We start from the raw sequence: 18,191 nt of genomic DNA on the forward strand, positions 1-18,191 counted from the left end.
CGTGGATTTTTCTCCGGGTCCTCCGGTTTTTCCCCCTCACATTTAGAATCAACATCACGGTGATTCGAGTATACATTTCCACTTGATGAATCACCGGATTGAACTATCATTTGTGGCCAGGTCGCTTCTGAAAAATAGCTACATAGCTCAGTGGGCCCCACCTGGTAAGATAAAAAAAAATAATAGTTTAAATAGTTTACTTTCGTGACATCTGGCTAGCATGGAAGAGTAGGCCAAGTGCTCTCTACAGGCGCTCTATAGTGCTCCCTCAAGTGGTAGGCCCTTCCGTCAGCAGCGGCGTGATAAAGCAATTAAAGGGTATTTGGCCTACTCTTCCATCCTGGTCAGGCTTCTTGGAAGAGGTGGGAGTACCGACACTTTACCCTGCGACACGTGACCTGCCGGTCGACTCACTGCGGCGTCACCCGTTGCCGTGTGGACAGATGCGGCACAGGTTTTCAAGAAGCCTGCAGCGTTCTTGCGGCCGCCGCGCCAGGAGGTCAAACCGGCGACCACCGGATCGCAAGCCCAGTGAACTGACCACCGCGCAACTGCAGCATCCTGCTCAATGTATTGACGTTCAATTATTTTCACGAGTGGAAAATAAAAATAAAAAATTTCCCCTCGGTGTCCTGTCTTTTCTTAGAGCCGACTTCTTTTTAGTTGCTCCCAAGTGGAAGGAAACTGCCCTGGGCAGAGTTGTTTTAAAGCGCACTCCCGCAACAAGGCAGGCAGTCAGGGCCGGCGAAGTTCGGTTCCCCAACACGCGGCGTCAGTCAATCTCCGTTGTTCGCCAGGAGATGAAATAAACCCTCGACCTAAAGCTTTCGTGACCGCAGGAATTCATATTCTTTGGTTCTGTCGGTAAAGTCCCGTAGAGAGGTTCAAATAAATTAAAATAAATAAAAATAAATACAAATAAATATTAAATAAAAACAAAAAACTACGACGTTTCGAGCACAACACACGCGACCGTCATCAGGAGGAAAACAGAGGAAATAAACCCATTGGGAGAGAGATGGAAAAACCGGCGTCTATTTTTTTTAAGCAAGGGCGACCCCTGGGTTACTTCAGCAGAACTCGACGCATTTGTCAAGGCAACTCGGTGGCCCTTCAATGGACAAATACAATAATGGGCGATGTTTTGGGCATCCGGCCCTTCTTTATGATGAACCTGGGTTCTCAAGAATACTCATTTGATGGTCTCGGCCACTAACTACATAACATTATTATGGCCCTTCTCCTTCATAGCCATGAATCGAATGTAATTTATATTTATAGAGCGCCTTCGTGCAAGTCGCTTGATGACATCGCTTACAGAACGACGACAGAATGGGACGACAGAATGGGACGACAGAATGGGACGACAGAATGGGACGACGGAGTTGACGGAGGGAGGGGGGTGCTACAAAGTATTGATGAATGAGTGGTAGCGACTTGGGGATCACGAGAGGGTTATAGGAGAGGGCCGGGAAGGAGTGGAGGATCGAGGGGAGGGAATGGGCGACAGGGAAGAGGTTAAGGAGGGGGACTGAAGGGCCATTGCCGAAAAGTCGTCGATTATATTTATTTATTGACTCTTTAAGGTCTCGCAATGTTATTGACGAATGTGTTGAGTTGTGGTTTTGGTTAAACCGTGTTCTCGTGCACCGCTGCCAATGCAGCAGCAGCGCCGGAGAATTGGATTTACCATCAGGACGATTTAAGTACGTTAACAAGCATTTAAATGGAACAAAGCTAGGCTTAACCTTATCAACTCGATAAAAAAAATGTGAATAATGCAAAGTATTTTGTATTTTATAATATATATGAGATAAATTATGTAAAGGAAAGCGACCGAATTCAGCAGGTAGGGGCAATGTTAATCTGTAAACAAACTGGCTTAAAAGTGCAGTCGGAAAACATGTAAAAAAAAACATTTACAAACGTTGACGTCAAGACGATTAATCAGCCGGTCTCTATATTCCGGTCGCCTGGGGTATTTTCGTCCAATTCCTAGGAGTCCTAAATGTGTCTTGGTTTGCCCGAGACGTCTTGGCGCGACTGCGGTTCTTGGAAACAAAAAAACATTTGCGAGGATATTAATTCCCACTCTTTTTTTAAGAGAACCAATGAGCTCCTTGCCCCCTGTACCTCGGCAAATACCACGTGTCCATCAGAAGACACACTTCGCGCGCTTTCGCTCAAGCTACAAACCCCGAAACAGATCGCTACGTAACCCTATCATTTGTTTGCGTCCTTCTCGAGCGTATAAAACAGTAAAAACATTACGGACGGTCATCGATTATCCCGCGGCTTTGGTGTTGTATATATATATTTTTCGTGTATTTTCTTCACGCGTTTACTATATGAAATTGGCACAAGTAAACATACAAATAGACATAAACATGCAACTGTAAAAAGTTATTCTATTTACTGTACTGTATTTACCACTCTAATCTGCATGGGGTGATGTAGGCACTACACTCTTGTTTCAACAAATTATGCTTGACAATCCCCAGACTGGTTACAGCCTTTGGTAGGGTTTTGCCGGATCGGCCCGGGAATGTTGGAAGCCGGATAATTGATGATCAACTGTACGTATATTTTCTCTACAATGACGCTAATGATTATTTTGAGTCTCACGTTATTTAATTTTGCATCAAACGAGGACCTATGTGTAACCGAGAGGGCAGTTTTCCAGAACTGGTCTGCTGATGGAGACAGTGAATGTTGAAACCCGTCCAGAATTTTTCTCGTATTAAACCAAAACTGCTAAGAGAATTCACTCCCAGAGGGGCCGTGGTGGCCGATGGCATATATATATAAATATTTCCATATATAAATATGTACGTGGAAAGCAGGATATGCAGTCATATTTATTGCCTGGATATATTTTGATAGGGCATTGTTATTATAGAGCAACGTGCTGTGGACCAGAATGATGTCAGGCCACTCTGTGCGCGTGTTTCTGTGCGTGTCTCCGTGTGCAATTATTTGAATCCAAAAATAAAACAGAGGCTTGCTTAACAGACTGGCTCGGCAGCTTGTGCTTTGTTAACGATCATATTCATCTTCTTGTGCTTTTAGCGAGCACGGCACTTCTGCTGTCGCGCGGACAGCGTCCGGCGCCGTGTGAATCTCCGAAAGGATACGTTGGGCTTGCGAGCGAGAGGTCATTTCAGGAAATGCCGTTGGGTGCCACCGCACTTCACGTCATCGCTTCCTTCCTTCTGCTAAACAGCACAGCTGTTGCAAGGTTAACGCCAGACCTTCAAAGTTCGCTCTTACAGGATACCGCCGCCGCTACCACGGTCTGGCTTAAGACTTCCCTTGGAGGCCGTTGGCTGGGTGCCACTCCCGTGCCCGTCTTGGAAATGGACCATTCTTGGCGTGACGCACGCGTGTCCCAATCAATTGCAAAATCCTCTCCCCCATTATGTGTGTACGTGTGTATGTTGAACTTCTTTTGCACCGTACGTAGCCAACCGTGCTATTTGGAGGTGCAGGGGAAGGACAACAAACTAAACACAACAACAAGCTGTTCTCAAGAAATGAGTTTGTTAATCTAGGTTATTTAAAATTGCATAGCTTCAGTGGCTTCCTAATATCGGAAGAATGTTCCAGACGGCCGCAGAAGGCCATCTGAACACGCGCGATGCGGTGAACACCGTCTTCGTTCGATGGGGAACCAAAATCCGCTGCTGCGAGGATGACCACCGGAGTTCGCGTGATGATGGTTTATGCTTCTTGACGAGATCGGCGAGGTATTGCGGTTAATTTGTGGCAAGCGCTTTGTGTGTAATGGATGCGACCTCATAACGTATTCGTTCGGAAACTGGAAGCCAATGCAGCTCAGCGAGCACTGGACGGACGGACGGTGGGATCTTGCAGAACCCGGCACGACACGTGCCAAATAATTGTGTACACACTGAAGCTTGGTAATGTTTTTTGGCAGATGTCCCGTAAATCGAGAGCAAATGTTGTCGCATTCTCCTCTAAACTTCCTAGTTGTGTACACTATCGGGTCATGACATTTCTCGCATCCTCCGCCATGCCCCTGCATTCATCAAAAGGCGGAGGGGTTTCTCTTCCAGTAGCTTCATTAAAGTCCAGCCCTCTGACCTGCACGGCAACACCCACACACCGCTGAATGTTGCAGCGAGCGTTCATCTCTCAACTTTCCTATTCTTCCAACGTAAAATGTTTCTGCATCATGCACGCTCAATCTAAATACACAACTCATAATAATTCTTGTCGTTGTGGAGAATATAAATATTGTAACAGAATGTATAGACAGACACTATGCTTCCTTAATATTCATGTCTCTCCACGTAAAAAAGAAAGGTATTTCTCATGCAACCTTCTGAGAATGCACAATTTAATCCAATACATGCAGACTCTGGCCTGGTTTCTACACAAGAGTGTCAGCAGAGCAAGGCTTGTTTGAATCCACGCTTGTGAACTGCCGATGAGTTGTGCAAGAAATGCAGACAGATGGATCTACGAAGGGGACACATCAACGTAGCCTTGACGTGCACACACCGAGTCTGGCGACAACTGAACAGAGCCCATCATCACTCTGGGCAGTTAAAATGTATACCACTCTGTGGGAGGTTGAAAGTGATAATTATCCTATTAGGTAAAATGGTCTCTGCCATGGGAGTATGCCATTTCTAGTCCTGGCTATGGGCCATCAAGCATGAAGAGTGCTCTACTGTTGCTTGTGTGCAGCAGGAGTCACTTACATTCAACTTGTGCCGCCTTTAAATTCAATACCAGTTTAATTATTTACCCCGGGGTGGTGGAAGGGGACAGGCGAGCGGGGGAGCTGTGGCACAGCAGTTAGCGCAACACCGCACTATGAACCCAGCGACCTGGTGATACTGCTGGTCGCAGATAATAACAACGGCGAGTGACGTCCGAACGTGCTCCTTCCCCATTACGTAGACACACGTATCTGTTACTATTTACGCATAGGTGCCGCTGTCACCGCACACCTGTTGAATAATTAACGCGTAGGAGACGTACATTTGACTGACCGATGAGCTGCCCTCGAGTCGGGCTACAGGGAATTCAATATTTCACTTTGATTTCACTTTGATTTGGAAGAGAGGTTTTTTTTCCTCTCTCGATTGCATACTTAAGCCATGCCGTTTTTGGCCAAAATTGGCCAAATATTCACAGCTTTATTTTTAAACAAAAAGGGCATTCCTCGATTGTGTTTAGCCTTAGAATTCTATATATTACATTAAAAGTTAGGAAATTTCACCATAAAATTTTCCCATGGAAAAAAAAAAGCAAATCATTGCCAGGCCGCCCTCTCCTGCCCCCTCCTCGAGTTCTCATCTGGTTAAAGCAAACTTGAAACTTGAAAAGTCTACACCGACCAGCGTGGTGAAGTATGGTCAAGCGATCAATCTGACATGGAACGTGCACAACTTAATTCAGCTGTGCAGCGACAATGGCTGTAATCTCTTTTTTTCCCAAATTCATTAAAAAAAAACCGTTGTATCTCACATTCCGAACAAAAAAACGTGGACGAACGCCAGCAATGTTATCGACATCAGTGCCTGTTGTTTTAAGTGTTGTTTTAAGAAAAACACTGGAACTACGTAACGTGTCAAATAACCGAGTGATCCCACACAGCAGGGCTAGCCAATATTTTCACAAAGACGGCTCACAATTGGGGGGGAAGGTGGGGGGGAGGGGAATATTTGCTTTGGAAGAGTTTGATGAGGGTACAGTACGTTTTCTTTTATTTGGGGTCATCGGCACGCGGGAGTCACGGGCGCGTAGAGTGGGGACGACCGACGCCACGAATTCCGCTCAACAATTCAGCGGCAAGTGTGACTGACGCGTGTCCCACGAGGCCCTTGCGTCCGGTCGCCGGTCGGCGCCGTGAAGCTCTCCCCAAGGCGTTGAATTTGTTTTGGTCTCGCCGTCGCTCGTCGCTCCCGGCACACAGAGCGAAACGTCGGACGCCGCGCCGAACGACGCTTTTGAAGTGGCACGACCCGAAAACGCCACGGGAGAGAGAGAGAGAAAGAGAGAGGGGGGGGGGGAGGTGGGGGGGGGGGCTATCCGCGCTGCTCCCTCTGCACAGCGGGTTCCTGGGAAGCCGTGCCGTCGCCGGGCATCTCGCGAGCCGCCTTGCCAAGAATAAATGAGATCGCTTGTCACCCCTTCAGGATTGTGTCCATTGTTCCGACGGTTCGACCCCGCCAGAAACGTCACCGTTGCACCTGCGAACCGGTCACTTTGTGGACGCTTCGCCCCGTCTCGATGCGCAAACTCCAGCAGCAGATAGTGCGCTTCGGTTGGCGGTCGAAGTGAGGGACCGCGACTCCCCTCAAAGGAATGGCGCCCCCCCCCCCCCGTGGTCGCCCCCCCTCTTCCCCCCCGTAATTCGTGGATCAAACAAATCACTCGAGACGGTGGTGCACGGCAGCCAAGAGCAGTCGGTTCATGCAAACGCTGTCGCAAGGGGTCACACGTTTGGCGCCAACGCTCCTTCCGCTGACTGTGGGTGACGAATGAACGAACGCGCGAGAATCAATGCTCCGCCTTTTCTCTCTCTCGTTTGTCACCGTTTCGTTTGCATTGATTCCTCGATTGTGCCAGTAACTAATAAATACTCAAACACGTTCGTCAGTAGCACTGCGTGCGGACACCACGTTCACGCCTTTCTTGTTGTTGCTCCTGCTGCTGCTGCGCTTACGAACCACCGATCTCCCGTGTACAATAGCGGGGCAACTGGCTGAACATCCGCGTAACGAATACATTTAAACGTAACACTCAAACAAAAAATAAAGGTGATGTTTCGGGCAGCAGCTCTTCTTCATAGCAGGTAAAATATCCGTTAACACGAACGTGACGCCGCCATATCAACTGCCAATGATTTGCGTAATGAACAGTAAACAATCGATTCTCACGAGCGCACTGTGTTGCGTTCACCTATTTTTGGTCTTTGGCAAATACGCGGAACATGGATGAGGAAGCAGCCAAGGACAGGATGAGAATGGATTTTTCTGCACTGCCCTCTGCTGATCACCATACAGCGCAGGCCTGCTGCCACCTTTAACAACCATGGGTTTCCTCCAGCTCCTCTGGTTTCGTTCCACGAAACACTCAAAAGCGAGGGCTCGCCTAAATATCTGAACGGAGGGCCTTCCTAAACATGACCGTAAGACCCCCTGAGAGGCTTTCCTAGATATATAAATGACATCATACGCATGAGCATAATGATGCCCACGACCACGACCATCGTCATCACCACGTGCCCTCCGCATTTGACACAGGCCAGAGCAGCATCACTCGGACACACAGACCAACCGGCGTAGCTGCTGTCGAGTGCGCAGACCTCAGTGCAACTGCACCCTGGGTAGCTACGCCGGGACTCAGTGCAACTGCACCGAGGCCTGCGGGACCAAGACGGGCCCAGGCGCCGGGCTACGGAACAATGAAGCAGTGGGCCCTCAACCCCATGCCCCGCGCCGCCACGGTCCAAGCCAACCACGTGATGCCACTGTCGAAAAGGCCCTCCCCCCACTTCCCCCCCCTCCTCCTCCTGCTTCATTCTGATGCAGAGGCATTGTCTTGCCTGCCAGGTGGCCGCTTAAATATTTCATTCGTCCCCATTGCAACATTCCACCGGGCAGATACCGTGCTGGATCCGTCCATGTGTGTTGTGGGGGAGCTCCGGGGATCGAGTTCCCTCTGGCGCTCCGAGCCCGGCACTTGCCGTCGCGATCCGATGCTCGTTCGCACGTCCGTTTGGGGGGCTTTTAACCATTTGATCAGGACAGAGGGACTAACCGAGTCTCAAGGTTATTTTAGGGCAGGGTCCCGGTTTGGGATGTTTTGCTCATTTTATTTAGAATTTAAAAAAAAATGTCACATGTGGGAAGAAACCAGATAGTCTGAAGAAAATGCAGGCGTTGAGGTCCACACGGACAGGTCATGAACCCGCTTTCTGTACTGCAATGTCAAACAGTGATAGGAAACCTGTTTGGCATACAGTACAGCCTTTTACAGGTACATCTTTGACCGGGGCTGCGTATCAAGCATCTTAACGAGAGGGTTGGTGCTCATCACATCTGGCCGTTCACCGGCATTGATGAGGACCTGAATGTCAAAAACGGTCCAGAGGTTGCTTGCGATGAACTCTTGCTGCTGAAATTGTGCACTCCCAGAAGGCCGTGGGGCCGTTGGGCTGTGTAAAAGAATACTTTGTATGCTTTATGTGGAGAGTGAGATACATGAATGAGACGTTACTGCCTGTTTGTCCACGTTGCCTCGCACACGCGACCACTGCAGAATATTTTAACCCAGCGTTCGCAGCCGCGAAACGCACACGTGCTCCATGAATACTTGAATTGGGAAAACCAAATTTCACAAACGCTGCAGCCAGGTGACACTGTGGCCAGAGCCCTACTCAGCTCATCATCCCTTCGGGGTCAATAAAAACCAGTACTATTTTGTGAAGTAAGTGTATTACATTTTCCCATAGAAGAGGTCACTAACGGGTTCAGAAATGTAATAATTACTTGACTCGTTTACCCAGGGGGACATCGCTGAGTCTCTGAACTCCTTTTCGAGAGGTGCCAGCTGAGTTTTTTCGCAGTTGGGGGGCGACGTTTGGAATGTTTCCAAATGAAGTAATTTGCAAGTACTAACTTAAAAAAGAATTGGACCGATATTTTGTGTTTGAGCGCCGAGCCAGAAACTGCTGCGCAAGTCATTTTGAAAGCAGTTTTCTGCCACTTGTGCGTTAGGCAGCTCTTGAGGGTAGCGAGTTGGTGGGACGTAAAAGCCAGGTTACAAAAACAAAGTAGACATTAAATTTCTGTTCAAATTCATTCAGTCGGCGAGAGTCACAATGTGTAGAGAGATACTGCACGTCACACGACTGGCTTTGGGCGAGGCACTGTTTACCATTCTGCCTTCTCTCTCTCTCTGCTTTAAAAAAAATGTGACATTTCAACCCCTTGCCGTCGGACTGCTTTAATTGCTTCCTTTCACTCATTCCCTTTGCCGGTCCCTCCCCTCCTGCATCCCGCTTTGTCGCTCTGTGCTCTAAGATGTTTTTTGTTTAATGGTGCGGGCGCAATGTGAATGTCAGTTGCTGCTGCTGTCGTTGTTGGTGGTTGTTGTTGTTGTCGAGTAGAAGAGGTGAATTGAGGTGAATTCAGAAGCGTTGCACTTCCGGGAGCCATTCCTTCCCACGACGCAATGCTCCGATTAGCTTAGAGAATTCCAAGAAACGTCTTCAGCAGACGAAGCAAACACAACAACAACATCAGAGAGCGACTTAGCTTCCCTGATCTCACGAGATCGGGTGTGTTCCCGGTGATCTGGTCACTGGCGATAAAATTACTCCGAACCGTAATACGATTATGTAATTGATACCAGAAGGTCAAAGGGTCAAGAGGCTCCCACAGGTGCCCTCCTCATTCCACAATCGAAACGGCGCGGCCCCTGTAATTGCTCGCTCACGCCACCGCTGGCGGAAGGGGTCTCTGCTGAAGAGACCCGTGGAGAACCCCTCTCAGACGGGGTTTTTTGGCCGACTCTTTCGACGCCGGCTGGACCTCTCGCAAGCGGTCGGAGCGCCCACGTTGTTACCCCGCCGCACGCGACCTGCCGATCAACTCACTTGCGGTGTCACCAATTTACCGCCAGGGAGATCGAATCGAACCGGCCACCTCCGGACCGCAAGCGCAGCACGCCGACCGTCGTTACCGCACGGTGGCGGCGGCAGCAACCCCCGCACACGAATCTTGACTCGAGGCAAAGCGGAGAAGAACGCGTGGGCAGAAGAGGGGACGAGTGGAGTCGATCACATCTCCCCGCGGCCGATCAGCTCGTAAGGCGTTCACACACCGGGGGGGGGGGGTGCCCCGTCGTGGCCTAACGGGCAACGTTCAACGTCCCCCCCCCCACCCTCCGGCGTAGCGGGGCCGACGCACCACGGCCGTCCGTCAGATAGCGGCCTCCCCACGGCGGGGCAGCTCGCTGTCCATCGCGCTCTCGTCTTGCCTTCCTCGTCGATTTCGCTTTGTATCTGTTTTATGTTATCTCTCTTTTACCCGACCCCCCCCCCCACCCCCTTCTCTTTGCCACATGCTACTGGACATGTGTAGAGAAAACGAGAGGCTGAATATGAACGCGTTTTGACTGTCGATCATTAGGGGTGCAAGAAGCCGGGGAAGACGGCGAATAAGGCGACGTGAGTAATTGGGACAATTGGATGCGGCTGGGAGGAGGGCCGAGTATCTGATGCACAGTTCTTGATATAACAGTTCTTGATATAACAGTTCTTGATTTAACATCATGGACGGAGCTGAGCGGAAGGAAGGCCACGACCGCTGCCATCTTTGAGAGAGGACGTGGCGCACGCAGAGAGAGTGCAATGAGCACCCTACATCCATTCTGGTGTTTGTGTAACTTGACTTTACAATAAGAAGTTTTTTGAACGGTTATTTGCCAGAGCCAAATTGCATTACTTCGCAAGGTATTTTCTGTACCAGTGATGTATGCCTTGTGCTGTAATTTGTATTACTTCTGTAACGCAGTCGCTTTTGCTCCGTTTTCTATTTTTTGTTTTTGCCCCGATTTTATATTTGATAAATGTTCCCTCTTTGTCTCTGTTGTTGATTTCTTTCGTGAAATGTTTGTGACCCATGTCACTCTCGCAAAACGTGACTCATCCTTGTCCCTTGAGCCCTCACCTGGTTAAACAAAAATCAACTTCAAACACCGAAATAAAATAAACTTCTATTTCCTGCCTTGGGTCTTGTTTGAGAGAGCTATTTGTCTCTACTGGATACGGCGATCCAGGGCGCACTGCTTCTGTTTGTCTCTGCTTCCTTTGCTGACAATAAACACAGAGGTTCAGCCACAGCGTGAAGCTACCGTGACATGATGCTGTGCTGGGCTCTTCGCGTCGGGAGCTCCAGTCGCTGAAAGAGATGTTAACTTCCTCGCCTGGTATTCAGGAGCTCGTGGGTTTGATCCAGACCCTGACGCCCGCTGTATATTTGGAGTTTGCGGTGTCTCTCTCTCTCTCCCCGTGGTCGTGTGGATGTTTCTCTGTGTCCTCTGGTTTTTCCCTTCACATTTAGAAACATGCATTTCGAGTATTTGGCTGCTTTAGCGAAAGAACCAAAGAGTATGGATTCCTGCAGTCACGAAAGCTTCAAATCAAGATTGAACCGCCTCTACGGCGAGGGTTTCCACACGTCTGTTAGAGCTTTTAACAGACTTCGAGACAAGAAGGCTCACCTGATCGAGTCGCTCACCTTTCTCAAGAGATGCCGCGACAACAAGGTAATACCGATCGCATTTACACTCACACTGCTGCTGTCACTTCTCCTAACGCTAAATGGATCTTGTTCAAAGCTAGCCTATCGCTAATCTCAGAGAGGATAAGGCTGATCCGTTTTGAACTTGATAATTTAGACAAATGTCTCTTCCAATTACACTTCGCATTAACAGATAAAATGTCCACATCTGATTGGGACCTTGTAGATAACATGACTGTTTCTTCTGCCGCGACAATGTCAACCAAATGTAAAGTTAACCTGATTGCTAAATTCAACATCCTGTCAAAAAAGAAGCCAGATCCACACGTTAAAAAGTTAGGTGTTAACGAGATTGCCATCAATCAGAGTAACAGCCCAATTTCTGATAGCCTAAAATCGGTACTAGCTAGAGGCCTGAACTTTGCAGTCACTCCCAAACACATCCCAGTGGATGATATCATTGCCCAGGTTGACGTAGCCCTCAAAGGTTTAGATCACATCCCAGCAGACGTGGGAAGATCTGAAATCGCCACCATCCTCAAAAACGCTAGGAAACCTATTAGTAACATCAGTAGGTACACCTGTTTTGAACTCGCTCAATTGAAAAAGAGAGTTGACATTGTCATCCTTTCAGCCGACAAGGGCAATGCCACGGTCATCATGGATAAAACCACATACAACAACAAAATCCAGGACCTTCTTAATAATGGCAGTTATACTAAAATCAACAAAGATCCTACCAACCGCCTGGCTACAAAAAAACAACAATATCATCACTAATTCGACTTCTCTAATCGAAAAGAAAAAGAAGCTCTCTCTAAAACCTTCGGCTGCTAGACCACCCAGATTTTATGGTCTTCCAAAAATCCATAAAGAAGGTACTCCACTCCGTCCTATCGTTTCTACCATTAACTCACCCACCTACAAACTGGCCCAATTTCTGTCTGAGACCCTGCTTCCATTCACTGGCAAGACCACCTCAGCAGTACTTAATTCAGCTCACTTGGTTTTCAAGGACATTTCACTGTCTCCAGATGATTTGCTTGTCAGCTTCGATGTAGTCTCTCCGTTCACCAAGGTACCTGTACCTGACACCATAGCAATCATTGAAGACTTGGTCCAACAGGGACTGAATCCTGATGTACCAACTTTGGTGAGGCACTGCCTTACCAACATTTACTTCATCTGGAATGGTACATTCTACAAACAAAATGAAGGTATCCCTATGGGTTCTCCCTTATCACCAGTGGTAGCGAATGTTTTCATGGAGAAATTTGAAACAGATGCCATCCTGACATCCACCCTACGTCCTTCCCTGTGGAAGAGATACGTAGATAACACTTTCGTCATCTGGCCACATGGCCAGCCAGTACTTTACCATTTTTTCAACCACATCAATTCCATACATGCATCCAATCAAATTCACCATGGAAGTGGAAAATTATGGCTCGTTGGGACATTCCGTCTACAGAAAAACCACCCACACGGATTTCTATCTAAAGCCTGACTCCCACCACCATCCGGCCCAGAAGAACTTCCTCATCAAAACACTACACCATAGGGCCTGCTGCATCTCCGACCAGTGCCACCTAGCCAGTGAAGTGGAGCACGTACACCAAGCCCTCAAGATGAATGGTTACTCAGACCGTACAATCCGCAAAGCTGTAGCCCCAACCATGGGGAGACAACCATCTGAGGACCCAATCAAAACCATCACCTTGCCAAACATAGCAGGGGTTACCAAAAAGATTTCCAAAATCTTAAAACAAACACAAGATCCAGGTTCGTTTCAACACAGTACACAAAATCCGTGATTTTACCTCATCTGTGAAGGATGTCATTCCTGACATGCAACACCCTGGTGTCTACAAACTAAGTTGTGTCTGCGGCAGCAGTTACATTGGGGAAACGAAACGACATGTCTCGGACCGCGTTCACGAATGCAAGGCAACGTAACTTCCTGTGGTGCTTCCATTCTTCCCTGTTATCTCCGACTCTCTCACGAACATGGCCACCTCTGCTCCCTTAGCCTCGATGTACTGATAGTTCTGGCTGTGTGATGGGCTGTGTGTCTCACTGGCGCGACCACCGTTGCGGTGGTTCTCTTGCGTGGACGCGATCGCCTCTCACAGCGCAGTTGGCAGCGCCGCAGCAGCCTGTGTTGCACATAGACATGACATTAAATTGCTAATCCCCCTAATCTCTCTGCCTAATCTCCCATTAACACTGCTGTTGTGCGCATATGCGGGGACGATACTCTTATGCGGCGACGGAAGCTCATTTCATGCTAATCTCTCTCCCTAATCTCTCTTTCCATAATCTCCCCCATTAACACAACTGACGTGCTTGCGTCTGGGGATGGAATTCCTTTCCAGCTCAGACCCCGCTTGCTTGCCCATCGCCACAGAAATAACCTCTTGTTGTTGTAACTGCTCTGTCGCTGGTTCAGCAGTTCCACTGCTTGATTATTTTTTCCACCTGAGGACGACCGCTTGTGTTGCGATCGAAACGTCGTGATTTATCATTTTTTGTTTTATTTGTATACCTACGTGACTTTACCGAAAGAACCAAAGAGTATGCTGCTATACATTTCCACGTGATAAACCATTTTGTTCAGCTATCATTTGTGGTCAGGTCGCTTCTGAAAAAGGGTTATATAGCTCGGTGGGCCTTACCTGGTAAATAAAAAATAGTTATAGTTTAAAAAGTTCAGTTTTAACTGTCAGTTCATATCGACCGATTGTGCTGCGAGCATACATTGGGAGTGCAAGGTGGTGCATCTGCCAGTCGGTTAACCCATTACACCTTCAGCACTTCACGAGAGTGCACCTAGCCTGGCACGAGCTGAAGCAGAGGCCTACCACTGTGTGCAAGAATTAAAACAAGATTCACTATTTTGTTTTTATAAATACATAAATATATGTAGGGGGCATGGTAGCAAGTGAGGTTTTCTTTTTTTATGCAGAAAATACAATTTTCCCCTATTTAATCCGCAGACTCGGTTATCACAGAGCTATCTCTGAGACCCCTTTCAGATGCTTTCTGGTCGACATAATAGTGGGCAGCGCTGTTTCGCACGCCCCGCTACTGACAGTCACGTTCGCCGCATGGCAGTCAGACCTACACTTTTTTGTGAAATTCCCAGCGCCGGAATCCAAGAGCAACTAAACTGCAGCGACGAATTTCATGTGCTGGGCTATTTTGTTGTTGCAGTCTTTGGTGACGGTGGGCCAAGTCCACCAATTCACTCCGCTTGAAAACCTGGCTAGGCCGAAACCTGAATCTGAACCCAGGGTGCCAGCTCCTGCACTCTCGGCCTCCCGGCCTCCTCCGCAAAGTTGACATTATTTCGCTAATCAGGTATAGGCCCCACAATTCTGGGCCGTTGGCTCTTTCATATTCCACCAGTGCTGGTCTAAATCGGGGCACACTCACTGCTGATGAGACTCGCTGAAGCCAAAAGCGCTCTAGTCATTTTGCCTCGCCTAAGAAACAGCTGTTGCTCTTTGGTTCTTCCGGTAAAGTCACGTAGATGAAAAATAAAAATAATGAAAATAATAAAATGAAAATAACTAAATTAAATCACTGAAAAATAACAATGAAAATAGTTACTAGTTATTTTCATTTTATTATTTTCATTATTATTATTTTTCATCCTTGCAGTCACGAAAACTTCAAATCTAGAATTAAACAGCTGTTGCTCGGGAAACAGTGATCTTCAAACACCGTTGCTGTGAGATGGATGCAATGTTGTTATTTCCTTTAGGCAATTCGTACAAACGCCATCATTTTCTTTGCTATGTTGGTTCTGCATTGCCCACAAGTCTGCCAAGACAGCACATTTCGATAAAGTGAATCAACGGCGGCGGTCGTCATTTAAATCCAGCCGTGCGGCGGCATTGACTGACGCACAACGCTCACCGCAGCGGTAAAGTGCGGCCAGCCAAGCCGCACGATCCGTACGGATTCGCAGGGGGCTGTAAAATGTAACCGGGGGTCAGGGGGTGGGACTTGCCCCCCCCCCCTTCCCCTCCCCGTGTATGTTTTTTTTTTACCGCGACACGAACGGAATTTATCGGACGAGTGGCGACAATCGATGGGACAGCGCCGGCACAACCACGCAAGGTCACAAGAGAACCAGCAGGACGCCGCCGCCACCACCGCTGTCATCGTCGTCGCGTGCAACAAACGGCTACGTGCGTCCGTCCGCTCGAGTGCTCCCAATCGGTAGCCGCCAAAACCGCACCGCTTGAAAAATGAGATCGCTGTGTCACTGTTTGAGTTGGGTGCTGCTGCTGCTGCTGTCAAAGCGGGGGGGTGGGGGCGGTAAGCACATTGGAGTCCTAACTTAAGAGGTCGCCGGCTTGATGCCGCCCCTCCCGGCGCGGCAGCGCAAGCGACGCTGAGAGTTTCTGAAATCCCTCCAGTCTCCCTGCCCACCCGGCAGTGTGAAGCGCGTGCAGGACAGTCGATCGGGCAAGTCCCGTGTCGTTGGGGGTAAAGTGCGGGGGATCACACCTCTTCCAAGACGTCTGGCCAGCGTAGAAGAGTAGGCCAAAAATACTCTCTGGAGGAGCTCCGTTGAGCTTCACTATCATCAATCATCATCAACCCACAGCTAGACGAAGGCTTCCCCAAGCCCTCGCCATCCCGCACGTTCCAATGAACAAACGATTATCCCGGCACATTCATCGGAACCCATCTCATTACTCCATCTCCATGGGGGCGCGTCCTCTGCGGTGCGGTCCCCTCCTTAGGCTGCCACTCAGTAGTTAATCTCCGCCACTGGTCATCACCCCTGCCAGCACCACGTCCTGTGCTCGTGCCCGCTAGCATTGGATAGCTTTACATTTATTACTCAAATTCACACAGAGGAGACCCCCCAAACTCGCTCCCGTTGACATTGATGTCCAGTGCCCGCCGTGACAACGATTTACTGTATAATTAGTCGCGCTCGGCGAGGCCAGGGCCCGTGTTGACCTCTGGGGAATTTCAGCTGACACAGCGCGGCTTTGCAACACCAGCCCCCTCCACTTCATATTTGGCGACAGGGAGTGAAGGGGGGCGGCCGTTATTAAAGCTCACAGAGGTGACAGGAATTATCCCAGAGGAGGCCTGCTCCTCCTCCTCCTCCTCGTGCTCCCCACCCCGCCCACTACCAGCGCCACCACCGCCACCTCCAGCGCGCGGGAATTCCACCCCGAGGGCAGCACGCTTACACAGCACGCGCAACGCCACCCAGCTACCCACCAGCCATCCGTGCAGCCACCCAGGTAACCACTCGCCCACCCCCCCAACCCACCCAGCCACCCACCGAGCTACTCAAGCAGTCCCCCTAGCCACCAAGTCACTCACTCACTCACCCACCCACCCTCCCCCACCACCAACCCAGCTACACACCACCCCAGTCACTCAGCCACTCTCCCAGCCACCCATCTAGCCACCCAGCCTCTCACTCACCCCCCCCACCTACCCAGCCACGCAGCCCCCTCCCAGCAACTCAGCCACCCACCCCCTCCCAGCCACCGACCCACCCGTGCAAATGCATTCCAAGTGCTTCCATAGCCAATCAATAAATAACAAGCAATTAATCAATAAACCAGGCATGCCAATGCTATTTTTTTTAGACGTGGCAAGGCTGAGGCTGCAAGGGTTCGTTGTGACGCTTTCCTTGTCAGGTTGAAAGAATTTTACAATGAGCTCTGTCTGTCCATCTGTCTGTAACAGGAGGCCCACGATCACTCTGGCAATGATGATCCAATATAAACACGTTCTTAGTTAAACGGTTGTGTTGCTATTAGGGATCTGACCGAAAATGAGCCAAATGAATCCAATGGTTGTCTAAAACCTCGGCGATAAAAAAAGGCACTGAGAGTATCTGGCCTTGAAGGGTAAGGCGGTGACATCTCGTTGCACAGTTCGGATCGTAACGTCGCGATGACAAGGGCATGTTGGAGAGCGCGGCAGAACCCAACGCACACGCGTCACTTTCATGTCCTCAAATTCTTTTTTTTTATATACATCTCGTTTCTTTGCACACGACCACAGACGCACGACCACGCACACCACATCACGCACCACTGCAGAATCACCAGGACACACAACAAGGTTAAGATGGATGCGGCTGGGTGCCAAAACAAATCCCGCGACAGTTTTGCGGATCGACCGGCTGAAAAGTAAACCACCGGGTACGGTGCCCAGTGCCGCCACCACCACCACCACCACCGCCACCGCCACCGCCCACGGTGAAAAAGGCGAAGCAGTCAAACAGCAGTGGGAGACGAGCGGGAGGGGAAGGGAGGTACCTGGGTTGGGCTGCAGGTACTCCTGTGTCTTGGTGACAATGTCCACCACTGCCTTCTGGGTCGTGTCAATTTTCTGCACGCGCGCGTCGCACCATCACACGCACGCCGAACGAATGCATTAGAAGGTCGCACTCGTTACACGCAAAGCGCTTGCCACAAGTGAACCGCGCCACCTTGCCGATCTGGTTAAGGAGCATAAGCCATCGCGCACCTCCGATTAGCACGGTCGGCAAACATACAGTGCGAAAGAAGTTCAACAACAACAAACAACATACATACATACACCACAGCCAGCACCACGTGTCGCGCGAGATGGATCACGCGTGTCAACAGTTCCACGACCACTGGCTCGGACGACGAAATCGAGGGGGAGGATCCGGGGCGGGAGGGGGGGGCAAGGCACGGGATGCAGTATCTCTTTAGTTTTTATGTTTTATCACGGTCGCTGAGCACAAGGGCCCGAAGGCCCAAAATATAGCAAGTGGCCAGCAACAAACGGCACCGTTGCAGATGCAAATAGATAGGCTCGCTAACACGTTGCTTGAGTGTGGCGAAGTTGTAATCAGTCGGAAAAAAGGAGCCATTCCAAAGTCTGAGATGA

The 18,191-nt window shown here is 49.4% G+C and overlaps 1 protein-coding gene across 5 annotated transcripts in view; it reads right to left on the bottom strand.

Moving 5' to 3' along the window:
* LOC116950856 (endophilin-A3-like) overlaps positions 1–18,191 on the bottom strand; it is a 69,371-nt gene that overhangs the window by 22,590 nt on the left and 28,590 nt on the right. For all 5 annotated transcript variants that reach the window (XM_032968982.2, XM_032968981.2, XM_032968984.2 and 2 more), the window contains exon 3: positions 17,591–17,663. In XM_032968982.2, coding sequence (XP_032824873.1) covers positions 17,591–17,663 — 73 coding nt within the window. The remainder of the gene's footprint in view (positions 1–17,590; positions 17,664–18,191) is intronic.

This window comes from Petromyzon marinus, chromosome 40, assembly GCF_048934315.1.
Source record: "Petromyzon marinus isolate PM22_M1 ecotype Great Lakes invasive population chromosome 40, UKy_Petmar_22M1.pri1.0, whole genome shotgun sequence".
NCBI lineage: Eukaryota > Metazoa > Chordata > Hyperoartia > Petromyzontiformes > Petromyzontidae > Petromyzon > Petromyzon marinus.